At 47.8% G+C, this 23,442-nt stretch overlaps 1 protein-coding gene across 1 annotated transcript in view; it reads right to left on the reverse strand.

The window, feature by feature from the left end:
• SCD5 (stearoyl-CoA desaturase 5) overlaps nt 1-19,525 on the reverse strand; it is a 154,273-nt gene extending 134,748 nt beyond the window's left edge. Inside the window, exon 1 of the mRNA XM_027599982.2 lies at nt 18,258-19,525. Coding sequence (XP_027455783.1) covers nt 18,258-18,489 — 232 coding nt within the window. The 5' untranslated portion in view covers nt 18,490-19,525. The remainder of the gene's footprint in view (nt 1-18,257) is intronic.
• Nucleotides 19,526-23,442: the final 3,917 nt, after the last annotated feature.

The raw sequence follows: 23,442 nt of genomic DNA on the forward strand, positions 1-23,442 counted from the left end.
CATTGTTGGGTGTTCTGTTTTCCCATCTCTGTCCTCTGATCCCTGCTCATACACTGCACACACAATCATAGAGAATATTTCAGGCAGGTCAACAATCTCTCTGCATCCCCATCTCCAGTTTTTTTTTTTTAATCTGATAGCTTTAAGACCCTAAACTGGCTCCAGCCAATTTTGACTAACATATGTCACCCCAGGGATGGGCCGGAGGTGGATGGTCAAATATTAGCATTGGCAGATGTGCTCTGGGAGGTCCCTAGGATGGCTGCATGCTCTGGGAGCTGTTTGGCAAGTGGGCCATAAGCTGTGAGATGGCCAAGCCATCTGCAGGAAGGAGAGGATGAGAGAACTTGCAACTTCAATGACCCTTTGAAATGCCCATCACAAGGACAAATTCTTCTCAAAGGAAGGTCAAATATAACTGAACATTTCTGTCCAGGTGGTACCTATAACCACCAGAGGAATGAATGCAGGTTAGTTTTCTTTGGTGTCCGGGTGTGGTAGGCAGAATGATGGCTTCCCGGTACCTGCGAATATGTTACATTACATAGTAACGGGGAAGTAAGGTTACAGATGGAATTAAGGTTGCTAACTGCCTTTAAAGATGATGAGACGACCCTGGATTACCCAAGTGGGTCCAATGTAATTACAAGGGTCCCCAAAAGTGGAAGAGAAGCAGGTCAGGGTGCTTCTATGTGAGAAGGACTCAAGCCTCTGGGTCAAGGATAGAGGCTGGCTTTGAAGATGGAGCAAGGGGCCATGAGCCAAAGAATGCAGGCAGCCTCTAGACGCTGGAAAAGGCAAGGAAACAGATTCTCCCCCACAGCTGTCTGGAAGGAATGCAGCCCTGTTGACACTTTGATTTTAGCCCTAGTGAGACCTGCATCAGATCTCTAATCTATAGAACTGTGAGATAATAAATTTGTGTTGCTGTAAGTCATCACCTTTGCGATAACTTGATAAAGCAGCCATAGAGAACTAATACACTGCATCCTGAGGATTCTTATCACCAGAGTGTTCTGAACAAGCAGAACTAAGCAGAAGCAGGGAGAGGCCCGTGGAAGTACCATCACTGCTCCCCTCATGATGACACCATGGCAAAATTGTGAATTAAGTAAAAAGATGAAGAACACCCTTCACTTTTTGTCCTTGGGTTGGCCCATACCCCAAGTGGATCCCTCATATGGGAGGGGCTCCATTAAGACCTACCCCATAAAGACCTACTAAACCCAGAAGCTCCCAAGCTTTCCCTTCATCCTATCAAAGCTTAATGATCTTATGTGTTAAAAAAAAAAAAAGCATGGAAGTGATTATATTGACTATAGATACACTAAGGGATAATGGATGATGATATATAAATGCTCACTTATTGTTTACCCTTTTAGGAAATGCTGGCATGTTTCATGTGGCTCATTCTAGACCAGAAGCACTTATCCTTTTTAAAGTCACAGGATCCACTGGGAATCCAATGGAAGAAAGAGATCAACGTGCACAAAATCTATTTCAGGGGCTCATGTAACCCCTGGAGCATCCAGCCCCAGCCTAGAACCCCTGCTCCAATTGCTAGGACAGCTGAGGAAGGTTATCTGAGAGCCACTTAAGGCCTGTGTCCTTAAAATCACTTCTCACCATCAGCTACCTACTTCCTCCCTACACATTAGGCAGACCCTGGCTCTGACCTACAAAACTCCAGAATCATTTATAAGTACACGTACATCTTTCCCACTGGTCTAAGAGATCTTAGGGGTTACAGACCAGAAGCCAGTGATGGGAATAAGATGAGAAGCATGAAGAATTGGGGAAAGGAACAATAAGAAATAATGAGGGGGTGGCTTTTTGACAAGCCACGGCCGCTTTTGTAGACAACAAGGCACAAAATCATCATGCCCCGTTAAATAGTACCTGACTACCACCAGAGTGGGGGTGGCTGAACACAGGCCAAGGGGAGAGATACCCATATCCCTGTCACCATCACCAAGAGGGCAGATCTCCGCCATCAGGGGTGCACCTGTGGGCAATGCTATCCTGACCCAAGCCCATTCTAGAGCTGTGCACACGTCTGATGCCCAAATCACTGCAGTGTAGGAAGTCACTTCATCTCAAGGTGGTGTCCCCTGGGGGTGCTTAGCAGGGCTTGGCTGTCACAAGGACCTCCATGCAAGCCCTGACCACCCCTTATCTGCGATCTTGGGCAGATGAGTCCTCCCCACATTCTGTGTCCTCAAATACAAAATACAGATGATACCAGGCCACGTTCACAGTCTCATCAAAACCTTAGGGTCAGATGTGCTTCAAAATTCAGAATTTTTCAGATTTTAGAAAAGGAATAGAGTACAAAGGCATATAACGGCTCTGTCATCAAACACATGAATATTCAGACTAAATAGTTTAGGTCAGATTTTGTCACCAAATGAATTCACTATGTCAAGTTTTCCCTCTAAATTAGTTGTGAAATAATGGGGTGGCTGGGTGGCTCAGTCGGTTAAGCGTCTACTTTTGGTTCAGGTCATGATCCCACAGTCCTGGGATGGAGCCCGTCTTCCTGCTGGGGGAGGAGGGCGTTTGCTTCTTCCTCTCCCTCTGTGTTCTCTCTCAAGTAAATAAACAAAATCTTTTAAAAAATAAACTAGTTATGAAATAACTTCATTTTCAAAATTTTATTGTTACTCCTCAGAACAGCAGTTAAGACATGGCACCCTCTGGCTACTTCCCAGGGTTACTGCCAAGTGAACTGAAGGAGCTACAGCACCCCTGCTACAGCCATCCCTGCACCCCAGGCCTACTTCTGTCCTGGCATTCATCGCTCTGAACTCTAACTGGCCTAGGTCTGTCTCCCTCTCTAGATCGCCAGCATCTTGTGGATAGGAAGGACTGCCTGTTCACCTGTGTACTCCTAGCACCTGGCCCACCCCAGGCACATGTCCCCACATGTGTGGAAACTGTAATTTAATTAGACATCTAAATCTCTCAGCCTGCCTGTCTCCAAGCAGGTGCAGAAAAGGGCATCCCAGATGTGCTCCCTCACGGCTCCTGAACTTGAGCACAGATGAAAACACCAGTGTACATATTCAGCATCCCCGCAAGGGTGCCTGGAGAACCTCTTTTGCATTTCAAAATACTTTTTTTTCAAAAACCCAATTAATATCCACTAGGAATGGCCCTGGCTGGGGACACTTGGGAGATCAGCCCTTTAGCTAAAATTTATTTCATTTGAGTCCAAAACCTTCCCTCCAATCTTTAGACTGAAGAAGCCCCTAGCAGCCCCAGGAGTTCTGGGAAGCCAGCTTGGGCCTCTGCTTCCCCAGCGGCGGCTGCCACAGATCAGGTGCAGTCTGGGCACAGGGCCAAGGAGAGCTTTGCTTTGAGTGTTTTGCATTTCTTCCCTGTGAAGACTCCCCTCTTTAGAAGCAGGCCTGGATGAGTCTGAAAGGCTCTCTGCCGGCCTCTTTACACTGGCATCTCTGAATGAGAGAAACACGGCGGGGGGAGGGGGGAGGGGGGCGCGGTGCATGTAAGGCTGCATGAGCCCTGAGATCTAAACAAGCACCAGCTATGGCCTGAGAAGCACTCACACTAAAAGAAAAAAGGGACTTGGAAAGTGCATCTCCTTTCCAAGAGTGGGGAAGGGGAAAATTCAACAGCAGGAGAAACTGAAATACCCACTTGGATTATTGTCCTCTCTTGTCCTCGGTGAGGGTGGTCACTGGCTCTTGTCCGCGCCCACCCCTGCCCCCTCCGGGCCACCCATGCCATGCAGCCTTGTTTATAGGATGCAGGTTAGAATTAACCCTTGAGCCCAGTGGCTTCCCACTCTCAACATTTGTTGGTGGGTCCAAAACATTTATAAAGGACCTTATATCTCAGGGGGCAGAGGAATCTCGGTCCAGGATGTCCCCTAAAATGTGTCTTTTCCCAGAACAGCTGCACTGTGTCTCCAACCCCGGGAAGCAAGAGCATGATGGACCTGAGAAGCGTGTGCTCTTTAGGAAATGAAGATGATGGTAAAGCCACTGACCCTCAGAGGTCAAAGGGGCCTTAGAGCGGGGCTCCAGTGGCCTCTGGATGTCGAATGAACAGCTGTGCTAGATCCAGACCTATCTTTACAGTGGACTTGCAGCCCCACTGTGCTTGTTGGTTCTGGGAGTGATGGTGAGCTGGTCCCTGGGGTGGAGATGGGGGTGTGGGGCACTGACACTGGGCCACTGACCTTACACCAGTGCCCACCAAAGGAGGCTTGGGGCACTCTCCCCTGCAGGTGGCAGTGTCTGCATAGGGCTGATGGAGGCTTTCTCTGGATGGTTTTTTTTTTTTCCACCTCTTCCAAATAGTTTTTCCCCCAGGCATCTAATGCAGGATCCAAGCACCTGTCCTCACTCCCACCCCCACCAGGTCTTCCAGATCTGATATCCCCCGTCCTCCTTCCTCTCCACTCTCCCCCTGCAGAGAAACCCCACTCTAGCACAGTCAGACCCGTGTTAGATGTGGGCTGAAAGCAATTCACAGGAACGTGTGGATTCCTAAGGGAGGCGCCTGCAAGCTCTTCACATTCCTAAAATGCTGCCTCTTATCAATCTAAGGAATCTTGGGCTGGTGGAATTTCAAGCAATACAAGAGAGAGCCATACGGACAAATCTGAGGCAGGGCAACGCAATGTTAAACTGCTGGGACACAGTGTCACTCCCATGCCACCTGCCCCTGGGACCGCCCCTCCAACACCCAGGGTATAAGATCCACCTGTGGTGCCTGTTAAATGCAGATCCCTGGGTCCCACTCCCAGAGGTTCTGGTTCTATAGGTCTAGGTAAAGCCCCCAAATCTGCCCATTCAGCTAGCAACTCAGATGACCCCAAAGCAGACAGTTCACCCACCACACGGAGAAGTACAGACAGGCCCATTACCTCTGCCTGCTTCTCACTTCCTACCACTTCCTGCTTTTGGAAATAGCCTCTTGGAGCACCTGGGGGCCTCAGTCTACCTTCGTGTCTGCCTTTGGCTCAGGTCATGATTCCAGGGTCCTGGGATGGAGCCCCGCATCGGGGCTCCCTGCTCAGCAGGGAGCCTGCTTCTACCTGTCTGATAGACATCTGTCTATCCACTGTGGATGAGATAGATAATGTCAAGGTTAAATTCCTGGTTTTGGTAACTCTATTGTGGTTATATTCGTATTCTTAGGAAATACAAGCTTGAAATATTTAGAGATAAAAGGGCATGATGTCTCCAAAGTATCCTCAAACAGCTTAGAAAAATAATACACATGTGGGGCGCCTGGGTGGCTCAGTCGTTAAGCGTCTGCCTTCGGCTCAGGTCATGACCCCAGGGTCCTGGGATGGAGCCCTGCAGCGGGCTCCCTGCTCGGCGGGAGGCCTGCTTCTCCCTCTCCCACTCCCCCTGCTTGTGTTCCTGCTCTCGCTATCTCTCTCTCTCTGTCAAATAAACAAATAAAAAGAATACACACGTATATATGTAGACATATGCATGCGGAATATGATAAAGCAAATGTGACAAGATATAAATTGTTGAGTCTGGGTAGAGTATACCGGAGTTTCCGGCAAAATTCTTAGAACTCTTTGATGTGTCTGAAATCACATTATCCAAAGTAAAAAGTTACAAGGAAAAAAATCCCAGGCCAGTAGGGGGTGTCAGTGAGTACAGACTCCATTTTCTTTACCTCAGTACTACTTGAAATTTTCTACCATGAAGACAGTTCCCTGTACCAGGCCCGGGTCTGGCTTGAGAAGCACCCACCCTGGATGAGCCGGGGAGCTTCGCACCATTTACAACCTCATGGGCAATGACGTGTGAGCTGGGAGTGCCGCCTGAACTTGGGGTGCCGCCCTGTGCATCCTGTCTTTCCAACCCCTAACACCGAAAGGAAAGAACTGTACAATCTGACTTTTGCAGTGTTTTGTTTTTTTTTTTCTGATGGTACAATTCATATCAGGATTTTAGAGAAATCTTACATGGAAGCAGTTATAAACCAGAAAATAAAAATCACCTTTCAGACACACATGGCCTCTATCACGAGACGAGTTTTTATTAGGATAGGTGAGTTACTTCAAACTCCAGAGTTTACATTGGGCTCTAACACTTTCCTTAAATGGTTTTGGGGATATAAATTTAAGCCAGAATGACAGATTGATTTTTTTGAATGAATGAATAAATAAAATCTATTCATTTGAGAGAGACACAGAGAGAGAGAGAGAACGAGTAGAGGGGTGCAGAGGGAGAGGGAGAAGCAGACTCCCCCCTGAGCAGGGAGCCCAACACGGGGCTCAATCCCAGGACCCTGAGATCACGACCTGAGCCGAAGGCAGATGCTTAACCTACTGAGCCACCTAGGTGCCCCCAGATTGTTTTTTTTTAAGTTCTCATTCAATTAGAATAGAATTATGAAAAAGAAGTCAGAGATTACATGGATTGTATGATATATAACAAGAGGTTGCATATGCAGAGGTAATATTAAAAATCCTTGACCAGGGCACCAACCAATCAAAACCAGTCAGGACAGACTTAGATGTAAGCCCTGCGGCTGGGCCAGGCATTGACCCTTAAGTTCCTGGATTGTTGGGACTTCCAGCAGCACCAGGGAAGGCACCAGTACTCAGTCTGGTATACACTTACTGAATACCAGCTCTGTACATGAAGGAGTATTAGCTCTAGTAACTGTGGTTTATTCCAATCCTCATGGAAGCTATGCCAAATTTAGGTTCATATCCAGTCTATACTCACAGGGTAGTGACTTTACTCTTCCCAGAGATCCAGATGGAGTTAAGACCCTGGAGTAATTTGAGTATAGCTCTAGAACGTTAATGACTCACCCACTTCTCAAGAGCTACTGAGCCAAACACAGTGGATTTGGGGGTGGAAGATAGAGAGGGGAGACATGTGTGCATTGTTCACACTTGCTAATAAATACCTCCTCTTGCTTAGAGAGACTTCGGGGCAAAACAAATGCTTTCAGGGACACGCAAGTGAGTCATAGGCTAAGAATAAAATGAGCTGCACTGTAACCATCTGCAAAAGCTGCCCAAGAACATTTTTATTAGAGGGTGGGTGACAAACTTCTCCTTGAAACACTTAAACTTTAGAAATTTATTTGTGATTTCAGCATGGAACTTTTAAAGAAGTAAGGGGTATGTTCCATTATCTTCCCATGCTGCGAGAACATTAAGTTGGTTACTGTACTGGGAAAAATCACAGCTGTTCCTTTGAGTTATAAAAGGTATGAGGGTAGAGACCTGGTCTTTGTTTTCTCTTCTTTTGTCTTGTTTTTTTACACAGTGCCTGGTTCAAGACCATAAGTAATTTTTTTTTAAGGTTTTATTTATTTGACAGCGAGAGAGACAGGAGAGAGGGAACACAAGCAGGGGGAGTGGGAGAGGGAGAAGCAGGCTTCCCGCGGAGCAGGGAGCCCGATGCGGGGCTCGATCCGAGGACCCTGGGATCATGACCCGAGCCGAAGGCAGACGCTTAACAACTGAGCCAGCCAGGCGCCCCCAAGACCATAAGTAATTAACTGCTTGCTTGATAAATGCTATTTGATGGTGAGGTATAGAGAATCCTAAGGAGATTACCTTGCCGTTTAGGTCACAGGGCACTTCTTTTTTTCTTTTTTACACTGTAGCAATTATTGTATTTAATATAAGACAGCTGTCTTTTCCTGGCAGGTGAACATGGTGGCAGACCTTGTCTGGTATTTACTTTTTTTCCTGTATGGGTGCCTGTGGCAGGGTGTTCAGCCCTTGGGGAGGTGTTACTTCCTTCCCAGTACTAGTCCTTGCAGTCACGCGTTGCATTGATAAGCCATTGTCTCTTCCAGGAGCACAAGCTAAAACCAACACAGATTGTGAGTGTATGGTGATAGGAAGAAAATAAATCCAAACCTTAGTTCCAAACTCTTGTCTCATTTCATTTCCAAGTCCATTGGTATTGGGCTTCCCCCCCACTCCGTTTTATTTTTTTTTAATTTTTTATTGTTATGTTAATCACCATATATTACATCATTAGTTTTTGATGTAGTGTTCCATGATTCATTGTTTGTGCATAACACTCAGTGCTCCACGCAGAATGTGCCCTCCTTAATACCCATCACCAGGCTAACCCATCCCCCTACCCTCCTCCCCTCTAGAAACCTCAGTTTGTTTTTCAGAGTCCATCGTCTCTCATGGTTCGTCTCCCCCTCTGACTTACTCCCCTTCATTCTTCCCCTCCTGCTATCTTCTTTTTTTCTTTTTTCTTAACATATGTTGCATTATTTGTTTCAGAAGTACAGATCTGTGATTCAACAGTCTTGCACAATTCACAGCGCTCACCATAGCACATACCCTCCCCAATGTCTATCACCAGCCCCCCATCCCTCCCACCCCCCACCACTCCAGCAACCCTCAGTTTGTTTCCTGAGATTAAGAATTCCTCATATCAGTGAGATCATATGATACATGTCTTTCTCTGATTGACTTATTTCACTCAGCATAACACCCTCCAGTTCCATCCATGTCGTTGCAAATGGCAAGATCTCATTCCTTTTGATGGCTCCATAATATTCCATTGTGTATATATATATATATATACCACTACTTCTTTATCCATTCATCTGTCGATGGACATCTTGGCTCTTTCCACAGTTTGGCTATTGTGGACATTGCTGCTATAAACATCGGGATGCATGTACCCCTTCGGATCCCTACATTTGTATCTTTGGGGTAAATACCCAGTAGTGCAATTGCTGGGTCGTAGGGTAGCTCTATTTTCAACTTTTTGAAGAACCTCCATACTGTTTTCCAGAGTGGCTGCACCAGCTTGCATTCCCACCAACAGTGTAGGAGGGTTCCCCTTTCTCCGCATCCCCGCCAACATCTGTCATTTCCTGACTTGTTAATTTTAGCCATTCTGACTGGTGTGAGGTGGTATCCCCCGCCCCATTTTAAAGGCAATCTCAGGAAACTTCCACAATCCAGAAGACCTTGCTTACCCCCTCAGTGTCAGATAGTGTATCGAGAGGAATGACCAGCCTCCAAGGCATCCAAACACCAGCAGGCCATCGATGAAACACTTACCTTAAGTAGGCACTTCACACGCAATGTTTGACTGGAAGGTTTTACACCAGCTACATGACAATCCTGCTCTAGACATTTCCCCTGTGTCTGCACTTTAAAGCACGGTTTTCTGAAATCTCTAGCCAAAAGCTATGGCTTTGTTTCCTTATCCCCTAGTTAGCAATTTCCCCTGAGTGTAAGATGGCTCTTTCTAGGTTGTTTGTGCAAATAAAAGGTACTGGCTGGGTGAGGGTAAGTGGACTTTTAAATGCTCTTTTAAGTAAAATTCGAAGCAAGAGAACAGAAATCTGGACATGACTTCATCACCAAGGTTCTGTGTCACTGGAAAGATGAAGAAAGTGACCAACCAAGAAAACTGTCTGTCTGGGCAGGTGTGTCACCGTGGAAAACCTTGGTTAAAAAATATTCTAAGTCACTCGTTTTCCATCTTCTTTTAATTCACTTCTCCACAGGGGATTTAGCAAACTTCTCCAGTCCCACCTCAGCCCATAAAAATCCAGCAGAGCAACAGAGTTCTGTAAGCTCCCCAGTAAGGTCAGGGCGACTCACTGGTTGGGCATAAGTGCAGAGGTGCGTGGAGATTTCTGGGGATTGAGAAAGGCTTCTCGCTCCACAATCCTTCCCCAAAAGTCATATGGGACGTTCTCTAACAGGGGAAAACACATTTTTAAAGTTAAAGAATAAAACTGGACACTGGTGGCTCAGTCGGTTAAGCATCTGCCTTCGGCTCGGGTCATGATCCCGGGGTCATGGGATCGAGTCCTGCTTTGGGCTCCTTGCTCAGTGGGGAGCCTGCTTCTCCCTCTGCCTGCCGCTCCCCCTGTTTGCGCTCTCTCTCTTTCTCTCCCTGACAAATACATAAAATCTTTTTAAAAAAAAGAATAAAAATTTATCTTCCCTTAGAAAGAAAGTGATTAAACTCATTCATTTATTTATTCCTTCATCTATTCACCCAACACTGGTATGTTGAGCAGAGGCTGTGTGCCAGGTCCTGGGCAGGCAGGGGCGCCACAGAAGAGCTCAGAGCCTCATGGAAAACACAAACTTTTACAACTCTAATGACAGCAGGATTTGAGAAAAGCGCGGGTGATGGAAAGTAGTGGGGGAGAGTACGCTACAATATGAAACCAGAGCCTTTTCAGGGAATGGAGGTGACACCAAAGAGGGAAAGTCATGACAGGGAGTGAAGGAAGCCCCTGGGGTAGAGGTGTTGGCTGTCCACAGCCAAGCCATCTTCTTCCTTTGAGCACAGCCAGGGTTTTGTTTGCCTCTTAACCTCCACTCCTTCCAACCCTACCACATGTGGCAGAGTGGCCAAACTTGATCAATCCTCTGCCGATGACCGGTTTAACAAGGCACTTGGGACATAATCCTGCAAGTGAGACTTGAGAAGACATAAGCTGTGAGGCGCCCAGGAAAGATTTTCTCTCTGATGAGACATCAGGAAGGGCCATCCTCCGGGTGCCTGGGTGGCTCAGTCATTAAGCGTCACGATCCCAGCATCCTGGGATCGAGCCCCGCAGCGGGCTCCCTGCTCGGCGGGAAGCCTGCTTCTCTCTCTCCCACTCCCCCTGCTTGTGTTCCCTCTCTCGCTGTGTCTCTCTCTCTCCTCTCTCTGTCAAAAAAAAAAAAAAAAGGGACATCCTCTGTGTCCTTCTGAAGGACACTGCTGTAACTCCCCTGTGTGGCCCGGCACTCTGGCAACCATCTTATAACCACGAAAAAAACCTAAATTCGACAGGGCCCCCATGACAGAAAAAAACTGCTCTCTGATGACAGGAGTGTCCTACCTCAGAAGTGCCCTACCTCGGGATTTGTTATCGGTTGAAATTAGAAAATGTCCTTATCATTTAAGCCACTTTAAGTTGAATTTTGTGCTATCTGTGGCCAAAGCATCCTAACTGATATGATTTACTTCATAATTTTGTGGAAGGCAGCCCTCCCTGAGGCCTCCTCACCTTTACCGGTTCATCTGTTAAATAGACAAGCTGAATTCCCAAGGGCCATGCACAGAGCCTTCCTGTTATTTTTCCCCAGCTCTATTCATGAAAATAAAATTAATTTTCTAGCCCATGAATTAAACATTGCTGCTGCTGGCTGAAAAGATTTTAGCAACAGCCTTTTGTTGGCAAGAGAAGCAGGATCCCGACATGTTCTAAAATAAGCTACAAGAAGGCAGAAGGGTAGGAGGGGAGGCAAAGGGGAGGAGGCCATTAAAAGGAAGAAGGAAGGATTGCCAAATTCCACTCATGTCCAGCTTCTCTGAACTGTCAGCCTGTGGCTGGACTTAAGGGAGTGCTTCTCTAACTTTACCTGCAGATGAATCACCGGAGATCTTAGGAAAAGGCGGGTCCTGATTTGATAGATCCAGGATGGGGTCTGAACATCTTTATTCCTAACAAGCTCCCAGGTGATGCTGATGCTGCTGGTCCATGGACCACAGGCTGCCGGGATCCACAGAGCCTTCTAACCCATCTTAGTAAGCTGCAGAAATGGGAAGCAGGATGTAGGAAGGAGGACTCACCATGCCTGAAATGAGGGCTAGTGAGAACCAGCTATTGAAACTGGGGTTCAAGGGAGGAAGTAAGATAAGGACAAGCCCCTACACACATGTACCTTTTAGAAACAAGGAAGAAGAGCAGAGAACAGGGGGAAAAAGCCTGAGGGAGATGCCTCTCCCATTGGCCCCTGCTCCAGGTGTGTGCCCCAGGGTCTTTCCTGGAAAACTTCAGACACACTCATCCCACTGGCAAGTGTCTGGTCTAAAAATTTCGCTCCAGACCATTCCATCATAGCAGGAATTGTTGGTGTGTGTGATAGGCTGAGAGGGGAAGGTGAGAGTCAGGTGGACGCAGAAGGGCAGCCTTTCTGCAAGCCCAGTCTCCTGGCCCTGACCACCTCCAGCCTCGCTGGACCATCAGGTCCTTGAACCACCCTGCTCTGTCTGCCTTCCCTCCCTCAGAGCTCTGCCCCCATGCTTGCCTGTGGCTACAATGCCATTTTATCCAAACCCTGCCAGGCGCTGTGCAGCTGCCTCCTCCTACAGGGAGCCCCCCTCCCCCAGGCTGGGGCACTCTAACTAAGGCTGCCTCACTCTAATCACTGGTGCGCCTGGCTGTCTCTCCAACTGGCCTCTAAGCACCATGAAGTCCAGGATCGCGCCGGCGCCTGGCAGGGAATGGGTAAGTAATAAATATTATTGGACAAGGGAATTAAATAATGGTTCTCAGCCCAGTTGTGCATCAGAAATATCTGAATGGTAAAAAACAAAACAAAACAACACAACACACAACAAAAAAAAACAAAAGAAGAAGAAGATGGGGCATCCCTCTTAGAGATTCCAATTCAGTAGGTCTAGGTGAGGGCCAAGGCTTCCAAAACTTGTAAAGGATCCCCAAATGATTCTGATGTGCAGCCAATTTTGATGACCACTGGAATGATGGTCAAAAATGAATAAATTCGTGGAGGGATGAATACGTGACCGCATGTGAAACTGTGAGGACCTCCCTCATGGCCACTGGCGCACATAATGAACAAAGGATGGGCATTCGTGAGGAGGACGGCCCGTACCTGCTGTTGGGGCCACCAGCCCATTGCCAGAGGAAAGAAAATCAGAGCCGAAGGCCTTGACCCATGACCAGCGCTCTCTGACAATGAGCGGGCAGGCTGGAACAAGGCTCAGCCTCCAAAGGGTGAGCTCAACAGAGGGAAGGAGAGGAGGGAAGCACTACAGGAAAAGTGTGCGGAGGCCCGGGGCTCACATTTCCTCTGTGATGGCTTCCAGGCCAAGTTCTTTCCTTTTCTTTTTTTTTTAAATTCCAGTATAGTTAACATACAGCGTCATATTAGTCTCAGGTGTACAGTATAGTGATTCAACACTTCCATACATCACCCTGCGCTCATTACAAGTCAGGCCAAGTTCTTTACTGCATTGTTTCATTTCACTCCAGCTGCAGCCTGATGTCCTACTGGGTACGATTAATTACCCTCATTGTGCACTTGGGGACACTAAGGTGAGCAGGGTGAGTGAGCTGCCCAAGGCTGAACTTGGGGGGCTGTGTTTTGATCCCAGACCCTCACTCCAAAGCCCATCCTCTTAACCTCAAGGCTAAGAAACAGTGTGCGTCCCAGCAGCGACAGGTAGACCACATGCCAGAAACTACACCATGTCAAAATAAACACTCAATGAGAATAATGTCACCCAAAGACGTTGTCGTGTTTTACAAAATCTTCCAAGGAACCACCACAGCTGTTCACGTTTTGTAAATCGATCAATGGCTCTTCCAGGAAATTATCATAATTGTACACCATCCACAAAACTGGATGAGGCAAGAACAAAAGTGTTACAGCAAGGTCATGGTTGAATAGTTGGATTTAAAGGCTATGCCTTATATTTGCGCCACAAGTGCTCCAAGCCCCAGACAGACGATGGAGCCCCCATTGGGGGAGGGGATGCCAGCTGATAGCACTGAGTGTCTACTCTCTGGCGGGTACTTTCACAGGTGCCCCAGTTCTTCAATCACCTTTCAGCACAGTGTTCCTGTCCCCCTTCCATGGACGAGGAAGTGGAGGCTCACAAGCTGGAGGGGACACGTATGAAGTTGAACCAGGGGGAAGTGCTGGGCTTTCCAGCCCTGGTTACTACTCTGCAGCACCACTCATTTCAAGATCACAGGATCTGCAGTGACTTTGACCAGTTTTAGAAAAAAACTGAGTTAATAATGTTAACCTCAGACCTATATTTATGCTTGTTGGGATTGTGAAGCCAGCAAAAGCGTTCTCCATTCTCCGGTTTTGCTGCAGGCCTGCCTTGAGTGAGGAGGCGCTTTGGGCCTGCCCATTTATTAAAAATGCAGGAGTTGCAACAATGGACCGGGAATTACAGGGTTTAAAAGGAAGATTCATTTTTGGTTTTTGGGTTTTTAGTAGTTTGAGCGTTAACATTTCCAAAGCCAAAGCAATCTTTTCCATGCAAGAGAGGCAACAAAGCCCAAGTTCTGTGCCAGCTCTGTAGAGTTCGTTGTGCAGCGAGAGGGCCTTTTCCCCTTCTACTGAAGAAGAGAGCCAGTATCAGGACCAATAATGATGGCAGCTAATAATTATGGAACACCAACCAAGGGCCAGGTACTGTGCTGTGATTTTACACATAATCTCAAATTTAGCTCTCACAGCTTCGTGAGCAGAGGTATAAATACACCCATTTTACAGGCAAGAAGCTGAAGGTTAAAGATGTTAATTTGTCCAAGGTCATGTAGAAGATAAGCAGGAGAGCAGGGATTCAGTTCAGATAGTCTCTCTCTGAGCCACGCTCACCCTACAAAAACCTGGAAGCAAGGCAGAAGCTCCGAGGCCAACACCTTCTTGGGGCTTCCCCAACAATTTTAGGGACTTGATAGAAAAGAAGCACAACCCACAAAGACTTCAAGACCATCCAAGTCCTGGAGGCAGGTAACTCCATGCCTGACAGAGAGCTCCTCTTCGTGCGACCTCTCAGAATTGCACAGAATTTGATGGTGGACCAGCACTCCTCCCAAACCCCAGCCTCTCTGGATGCTCCCATCCCCAGACTGTTTTGTTAATCCTTGCATCCTCTCAGCTTCCTCCCCAGAGGGTAAACCCCACTCCAGAGAGTCCAGCAAGGGCACCAGGGAATTCCTGTACAGACTCAACAATGGTCATGTCTGCCCCCAGGCAGGATGGAGGAAGGGAGCAGAGCAAATGACTGCTTTCATGCCCTCAGCCTTCCAAGGAAGTTGTCCCAAGGCGGGGGGGGGGGGGGGGGGGGGGGGGGGGGGGGGGGAGCCATGACATCACCACAGGACACATTTTGGTGGCCTCCGATGACACTAAGAAACCAGAAAAGTCCCTGACATTTCTGGAAACCAATAGCCAGAATGCCTGGAAACAGGCAAGGCCAAGCTCCCTGGAAAGGAGCCCAGGACTCTTAACACCATTACTGCTGCTACTCGCTCCTCTCTTGCACTCATCTTGGGATTCAGGGCATGGACTAACTGTGCCTTTTGGCCCCAAATTCTCAAAGCAGGCACTTCTGTGAGGTCAGGCCTTCAGGTGAAAAATTTGTCTTCCAGCTGGAGTTTGCATTCTGTCCTTGCAACTCATAAACTCATCCCTCAGGTCCTGTGGGAACTGAGAGCATTCTGTTCTGACAGGCTGCCCACTCAGAAAAGTGCAAGTGTAAGAAGGGAAAACAACTTGCTCTGGCCCAAGGAGAGTCATAAAAAGGTGGGGGACTAGGCAGTAAAGGAGGCTGGACTGAACAACTTGATGGATCTTTCATGGATGACATTTTACCACTCCACAGATTACTCTCCACATGCCGCACACCTAACACAGTCTCGGCTGGGTGCACTGCATCGACGCCTCTTGTTTCCAGGGCAACCTCACCCGGGGTGAAAGGTGGCAAAGCAAGGATGGGCTAAGCCCTATTTCCTTAACAACTTAGGTCCCTGAAGTGGATGAGCAGCCGTTAGTGCATGAACTCAGCCCTAAAGCTAGGCAGAACCAGGGGCAGAGGTGGTGAACAGGGCATCCAGTGGGGGGGATCGGCGGGTCAAGGCCCCAGGGCTTCCACTTAAAATAAACCCTACAGGATCCTAGCGCTCAGCACAACAAATCTCAGCTAGTCTCTGTCTCTTTCTTCTCTCACAAGATGCCCATCAGAGAAGATTCATTTGATTGGAATGTATCTAACTCGAAATTTTGACTTTGAAACTACACAGCCACCCCTGCTCTTTTTTTTCTTTTCTTCTCTTCTCTTTTCTTTCTTTCTTTCTTTTTTTTTCCCCCTTAGTGATGCAATGAAGCACAGGTAAGGAGAGAATCAAGATTCAGAGAACAGAGCTGATGAAAGGGAGCTGAGGCAGAAGACTATGCAGGGAGGTACAAGAATGGGGTTTGGCATCGTCACCCACAATGGAAGCCAGATTCCTCAGGATGTGGGCTTCTCCGGGGAAGGCTGAAGGCCTTAGGGGCTGAGGTAGGTGTCCTCTGGCCAAGGTCTTTCAGACACAAAGATTCTGTCTTCACCACAGATAACAGCCTGAAAGTGCAGAGGTGACTCTGCAAGCCTGGAAAGGAGGCCTCGTCCTTGTGGTTCCTGAGGGGGTGCTAGGGTCGGCAGGGTTTGGGGGCTGTAGGGAGCAGAGGCCCATGGGTCCTGTGGAGCTCCAGACAAATACAGAAATGGTTTTAAGTGCTCACTCTCCCTGAGTCTTCTGACACTGCGTTATTAAGGCTCAGCCCCAATTGGCTGGAGGCAGGTGGGCTCTGAGTCCAGTGGCATAGTTCCAGCCCTGGAAGGAGCTCCATGGAGGCTGGGGGGAAGGAGGAGGGCCATAAGGGCTTTAGCTGATAGTGTGGGGGTATGGCCATGAAGCAATGGCTGAACATCTTACAATATAGTCATTTGGAGTTAAGGAAAGAAGGAAGACAGAGAATTAACCAAGACAATCACAAAGGTGATGGTGAAAAGGACACAAAATTGAGGAGGTGCACTCAATGGGGAGGCATGAGCAGGGGGCTGCCAAGAGCTTTTAAGGGGGACTTAAAAAGACTTCAGGGGCAGGTGCCTGGCTGGCTCAGTCCAAAGAGGAGCAAATGACTCTTGATAAAGGGGTTCTGAGTTCCAGCCCCCTGGGCTGCCTGCTGAGCTTACTTGAAGGGGGGAAAAAAGGTTCCATAGAATCCCAAAGACTCCCAGCCCTCTCACAATCCATCAAGTCCCCGGTGACTCTCTCAGCCACACCCCTAAGAGTTAGGAGGCTCTGGATCCATTTGCTTCCAACAGCAGGGGCTGCAGGGTTTTGAGGGAAGGCTCGCAACTCGAGTGGCCTTTTTTTTTTTTTAAGATCTTGTTTTTATTTATTTGACAGAGAGAGGACACGGCGAGAGAGGGAACACAAGCAGGGGGAGTGGGAGAGGGAAAGGCGGGCTTCGATCCCAGGACTCCGGGACCATGACCTGAGCCGAAGGCAGACGCCTAACGACTGAGCCACCCAGGTGCCCTCGAGTGGCCTTTTATCAACCTAGGTATTTGAAGCTGGTGCTATACAAATAAGCTTTGCAGAAAGAAGTCTTCTTATTTTCTTCATTTTCCCTCTGGAAATAAAAGTAAGTTGTGTTTCTCTCTGCCCCGGTCCTTGGAGATCCCCGAACCTGGAGCTGAAAGGGCTTCTTGGATTACCTCATCAAATTCTCAGCGCAGGGTATCAATGCCTGCGCCTTCTGTCCTGGCTACCGCCCCTGAGGTGACTGAAGCCCAAACCCAGTCACTGGGACCAGGGGGACCTGCGGGGTGGTTCAGAGGCCAGCGACTTGAGACGTGTAGGGCAGGCACTGAGCCCTGGGGCGCAGGAAATGGGAAGAGGGTGGGTGCGGCGGCCCACTCCTGGGCTCCCCCCCACCACCCAGCAAGGATGGGGTGCTAGGACGGAGGGTGGTGGGAGGGTCAGAGGTGCGGCGACAGACCCCGCACTGGCCAGAGAAGGACAGGGCCTGGAGGAAGCTCTGCACGGCCACAGTTACCGCTTGTGCTGGGGGCAGAGCGATCTCGCGGAGGGCTCGGGTTGCTCGCCAAGAAACTTCTGGGACCGTGTAAGTGCAACTGGGCATAGCAGATCACGGAGGGGACAGGGGCAGGGGCCTGTGGGGGCAGGAGAGGAACTGGTTTCTTCCATCTCATGCGTGAAAATCAAGACTGTTTCTGTGCCGGGTCTCTCCACTCTCCTCCACTCCCTTTCTCCTGCTTAACTGGGCCCCAAGGTCCGTGGCCCGTGGAAGAGACTGAGAACCTGAAAGGCGGCAGATGGGAGGGCCGCCGGGACCCGCACGGGCGACACAACCAGCCAGCCTGTCTTCCCTCCGGCGAAGCCCAGTTCAGCCGGCGCCCAGTGTGTCCCCTGGCGCTCCCCTGCGCACAGCGGTGGAGCCGCAGGACTCCGGGTCTCTCCCGCTCGCCATCCAGGAGCCGGCAAATGCGCCCTACTCCGCCAGACAGCGGGGGAGCCAGAAGTTGCAAATACCTGGACAGAATACTAGCCCGTCCCCAAAGGCCCGACAGCTGCAGGTCAAGGGAGCTGGGCGCGTGGGAGAAGCGAGCGGCGAGCAGAGCGGCGGCCGAGGACCCCGCGCGCCCGGCGCGGCCTCGCCGCGGTGCCCGGGGCACAGGGGGCGCCGGCGGAACTTACCCAGAGCAGAGTGAGCGGCTTGGCTGTGGGGATAAGCGCCAGGGAGTACACGGCCCCCAAGTGGAGCAGGCTCATCAGGACGACGTTCCTCCAGACGATGTTCTGCCGCGGCTCGCGCGCGCCGGGGCCCTGCTGGCCTCCGCCGTCCTCCGAGCCTTCGACCCTCGCACGGATCTCCTCCTTGGCGTTGCGGAAGGGGACCTGCGCCCCGTCGGCCGCCGGGCCTGGCATGGCTGGGAGAGGTGGGCGCCCCGCGGCAGCAGGCAGCAGGCAGGCGCTCGGCAGGCGCGGAGCTCTCCCAGTTGGGGGCGGGGGCTTCTGCCTTTTGTTGGGCGGGTGCGGAGGGGAGGTGGTCTCTGCACTCCTGTCCCGCCTTCTCTTCCCTTCTCTGCTTCCTTCTCTCTTCTTCGGGCTGTCAGCGTGGACTAAGAATGCAAAGCTTGGCGCCCGGCATCTGTTGCTGGCGAATCACCCAAGCGGCTGCCGGGGCCGAACTCGGCTGCGAGGAAGAGGAGGCGAGCGCCGGGGGCGGGAGGGGGCGCGGAGTGGGCGGAGGGCGTGTGGAAAGGGAGCGGGAGGGAGCACCGGGAGGGAGCACCGAGAGGGAGCCGAGGAAGAAAGACCTGCATAGCTACAGCCAATCAGGATCGCCTGTGGGGCTCTTAAAGAGGAAGGCGCCCTCCTGGCCTCCGCCGCCCGGGTCTTCCCAGAGCCCGTCGCGCGAGCCCGCTGGGCGGGGCGGTTGGCCCCCTCTGCCCGCGGCGTGGTGAGATGGGGCTCCCCCGACAGGGAGCTCACAGCACTTTTGTCGTTTTTGTGTGCTTCTCCAGTGCCAAACAAATACCTTTCCCTTTTGAAATGACTTTTTCCCCCCCTTTGGAAGCCACAGTCCACTCGTGTTGGCGAATTTAAAATACCTGTCTGGAGTCGCAACACGTTAAAGGCCCTATCCGAGATGAGAACCAGAAGCCCGCGCATCTGCCGTTGGTATGGCTCCTCGGGCCGGTGGAGGGATGAAGGCAGCTGCTCAACTTTTAATTAGGCAGCTGCAGCCAGACACACAGTAGATGCTCAGTTAGTGCCTATTAGATGATACATGCACGATTTAGTAGCCAACGGTACCCTGCCCCTCGCGCAGCCCATCATCCGCGCAGCTCTGCTTATGGCCTATTCTGGGCCAACCAGCGCACTTCCGGACTATCTCCGTAGTTCTCCGTTGATGGAATACCGTAAAGTCAGCACCATTGTGAATGGGGCTTTAGAAAAAAGTCATCCAGAACATTCCAAGGAAAATTAACACCGTGAAAAAATTGTGTCATTCTTCTCTTTGTAGATAATTAGAGCTGCTTCAGGGTGAGCCCTAATTGTACAGAAATGCTGAGAGGGGTGAGCTGGTTATGTCCCAAGCAGGTGTGGCTGCACCTACGGGCTGGTGGTTGCAGAAGAAAAAGGCCTCAGAACCTGGAAGTCAGGGGCTCTGAGTTCTAGTTCTAAGACAGTGCGACCCACCTCGGCTCTCAGACACAAATTTCCTTACGGGGAACAGAACTCATTTGTACTCTTTCTCCCAACTTGCAAATTCTATGAATGTGAGTTTGAAGGAGTACCATTATGTTGACAAATAAAGCTGATTTTTGGATTACCCATTGTTAGGAATCCTTTCCAAGATTCTGGGGAAGGGCAAAAAATTACAAAGAACTGACTGCCTGAAGGGCCATATGTGAGCATCTTGTTAGCCGACCTGAACCAGTCCAATCAGCCAGACTGAAATAATGTCTGATTTAAAATGGAAGCAAGGTATGTTGCTGTGGAATTGGGGCCACTGAGGCAGTGTTATGGTGGCGATTCAGATGGGGCTGAAATTATAGAATGAAAGGAAATTTGCCTGGCAGCCAGCCAGATAAATGTTGGCACTGAATAAGGACTAGTGAGACAATAGAACATGAAACTAGAGGCTATCGATTTCGTTAACCTGCTCAACCTGGGCTTTATAATGAACCACTTTTTCTTCTCCTGAGTCCTCTCCTTCCCACTCCCACCAGACCCACATACTGCCTGCAAGTCTTTAGTTCAGACTGTCCTTTCTCTCAGGGGTGGACTAGTTACTTGGCAAAAAATCGCTGGGTTGTTGTAATGACTCCCTCCCACTCGCTCTAACCATTTGATCGTTTGTTTGGGATTTATTGGGCACCTGCTCTGTGCCAGAACTAGTTGACACTGGGGATACAAGGATGAATGAGGTGTGGTCCGTGCCCTAAAGGAACTCCTCATCTGGGCGGGAAGACAGATCAAACAAATGTAACCTCTTGGCCATGACCTTGGAAGGGCAGGAAGGTCCAGTTCATTATCAGAAAAAAATTTTTTTATTATACATCAAGCATACACACCAAGAGTCCAGGGGAGGCAGCAAAACAGTTCTTTGCTTGACCCTTGGGTACATTATCTATAGGATAAGCCACTCTGTCTTGAATCTATCTTGAATGAACATCTTCCTCTCTTCCCTCCAATAATGAGTCAGACTGGGTTGGGCCAATCATTTCAGCAGATTGGACTCAGGATGGAGTAGGGGATGTTTGTATGTGTTGCAGGTCAGGGGAAGTGCTCTTTAGGTCTTTCAGATCCTGCTTACAAAAGGATGATTGAAGAAAAATGGTTCTTCCAGATCCAATCTCAGAGTGAAGCCTCTACAGATATAAGATATACTCTTGCAGATAACAACTGTCCCCTGTAGCATATTATGCCATCAGGGCTACTGTCTCTTTTCCAATCTAAGGTCTTTTATTTTCTTAGCTTCTGGTCAAGATCTCAGAAGTGGATGAGTTCCTCTCACCTCTTAATGGGGGCAAATGGGATAGTAAACCTTATCTTGTCAAACAAATAATTATCAAAAATGTGGTAAGAGCCGTAATAGTGGTATGTACAAGATAAAATGGAGGCACAAAGGAAAGAATAGTGGGGGGGGAGGGGTAATATCCAAGTAGGATTTTTTAACTTGGTTTTTTAAAGATTTTTTTTAATTCATGGTAAAATATGCATAAATCTTAACCATTTTTGAACATTCAGTTTAGTAGTGTTAAATATATAATAAATAATAAAATAGATAAATCTTCAGACCTTTTTCAACTTGCAACACTGAAACTCTATGCACATTAAACAATAATCCCCCATTTTTCCCTCTCCCTAGCCTGGCAACCATCATTGTACTTTCTGTTTCTTTGAGTTTGACTACTCTAGATATCTTGTATAAGTGGAGTCATACACTGTCTTTGTATGACTAGCTTATTTCACTTAGCACAATGTCTTCAAGGTTCATCCATGTTGTAGCATGTATCAGAATTTCCTTCTTTTTCAAGTAACAATGTTTCAAGTATCAATGTTTCAAATAACATCCCATTGTATGTATATACCATATTTTGCTTACTCATTAATCCTACAATGGACACTTGGGTTCCTTGCACCTTTTTGCTATTGTGAATAATGCTACTATGAGTATAGGGATACATCTATCTCTCTGAAACTGCTTTCAACGCTTTTGGATCTATACCCAGAAGGAGTATTGATGAATTTTACGGTAATTTTATTTTTAATTTTTCGGGAACTCCACACCGTTTCCCATAGCAGCATAATGGTAATGCAGAGGAAGACTAAATCCAGCACCATTTACATGGCCACCAACAATGTGCAAGAGTTCCAGTTTCTCCACATCCTCACTAAGGCTTGTTATTTTTGTTGGGGATTTTTTGTTTTTTTTGTTTTTTTTGTTTTGTTTTGTTTTTTTTAGATTACAGCCATCCTAATGGATGTGAGGTGATATCTCATTGTGGTTTTGATTTATTTTTCCCTAATAGTCAGTGATGTTGAGCATCTTTTTATGGACTTGTTGGCCATTTGTATGTCATCTTTGGAGAAGCATCTATTCTAGTCCTTTGCCCATTTTTTGATTGGGTTTTTGTTGTTGTTGTTGTTGTTCAGTTATAAGAGTTCTTTACATACTCTGAATATTAACCCCTTATTAGATAAATGGTTTGGAAATATTTTCTCCCATCCCAAAGGTTGCCTTTTCACTGTAAATTTTAAATCACTTTAAATTTTGATGTAGTCCAGTTTACCCATTTTTACTTTTGTTACCCGTGCTCTTGGTATCATATCTAAGAAATCATTGTGAAATCCAATGTCATGAAGCTTTCCCCCTGTTTTCTTCGAAGGCTTTTTTAGTTTTAGTTCTTATGTTTAGGTCTTTGATCCATTTGGAGTTAATTTTTGTATCTAGTGTAAGATGAGGGTTTAACTTCATTCTTTTGCATGTAGATTTTCAGTTTTCCAAACACCATTTGTTGAAGAGACTCTCCTTTCTCTATTGAATGGTCTTGGCACCCTTATTGGAGAGCATTTGACTGTATACTTGAGGGTTTATTTCTGGATTCTCTATTCTGTTCCATTGGTCTGTATGTCTGTCTCTATGCCAGTGCCACATTGTTTTGATTACTGTAGCTTTGCAATACATTTTGAAAACAAGAAGTGTAAGACTTCCAACTTTGTACTTCTTTTTCAAGATTATTTTGGCCATTTGGGATCCACTGAGATCCCATATGAATTTAGGATAGATGTTTCTATTTCTGCAAAAAATTTCACTGGGATTTTGATAGAGATTGCATATATCTGAAGATCACTTTGGTTAGTATTGACATCTTAACTCTATTAAGTCTCCAATCCATAAACATGGGATGTCTTTGTATGTGTCTCCTTTAATTTTTCTCAGCAACATTTTGTAGTTTTCAGTGTACAAGTCTTTTGTCTCCTTGGTTAAGTTTGTCAAGTGAGAATTTTGAAGGAGTGTTATCTAATAGAAATATAATACACACACAAACTCAAGCCACATGTACATACTTAAATTTTCCAGTAGCCACATTAAAAAAGTAGAAAAAATAAATTTCAAGTTTCCTTAAACCAATCTATCCAAAATACTATCTTTTCAATGTGTAGTCAATATAAAATTAAGATTTTTACACTTTTTCCCCCCACACTGTACCTTCAAAATCCATTGTTTATAGTTATAGCAGAGCACATCTTAAAATTCAGGTTAGCCGCATATCAAGTGCTTAATAGCCACGTGTGGCTCCTGGCTACCATATTGGAAAACACAGTTTTGAATGATGAGTAGTTTATTAGACAAATAAATGGCAG

The sequence above is a fragment of the Zalophus californianus genome, chromosome 2 (genome assembly GCF_009762305.2).
Source record: "Zalophus californianus isolate mZalCal1 chromosome 2, mZalCal1.pri.v2, whole genome shotgun sequence".
Classification (NCBI taxonomy): domain Eukaryota; kingdom Metazoa; phylum Chordata; class Mammalia; order Carnivora; family Otariidae; genus Zalophus; species Zalophus californianus.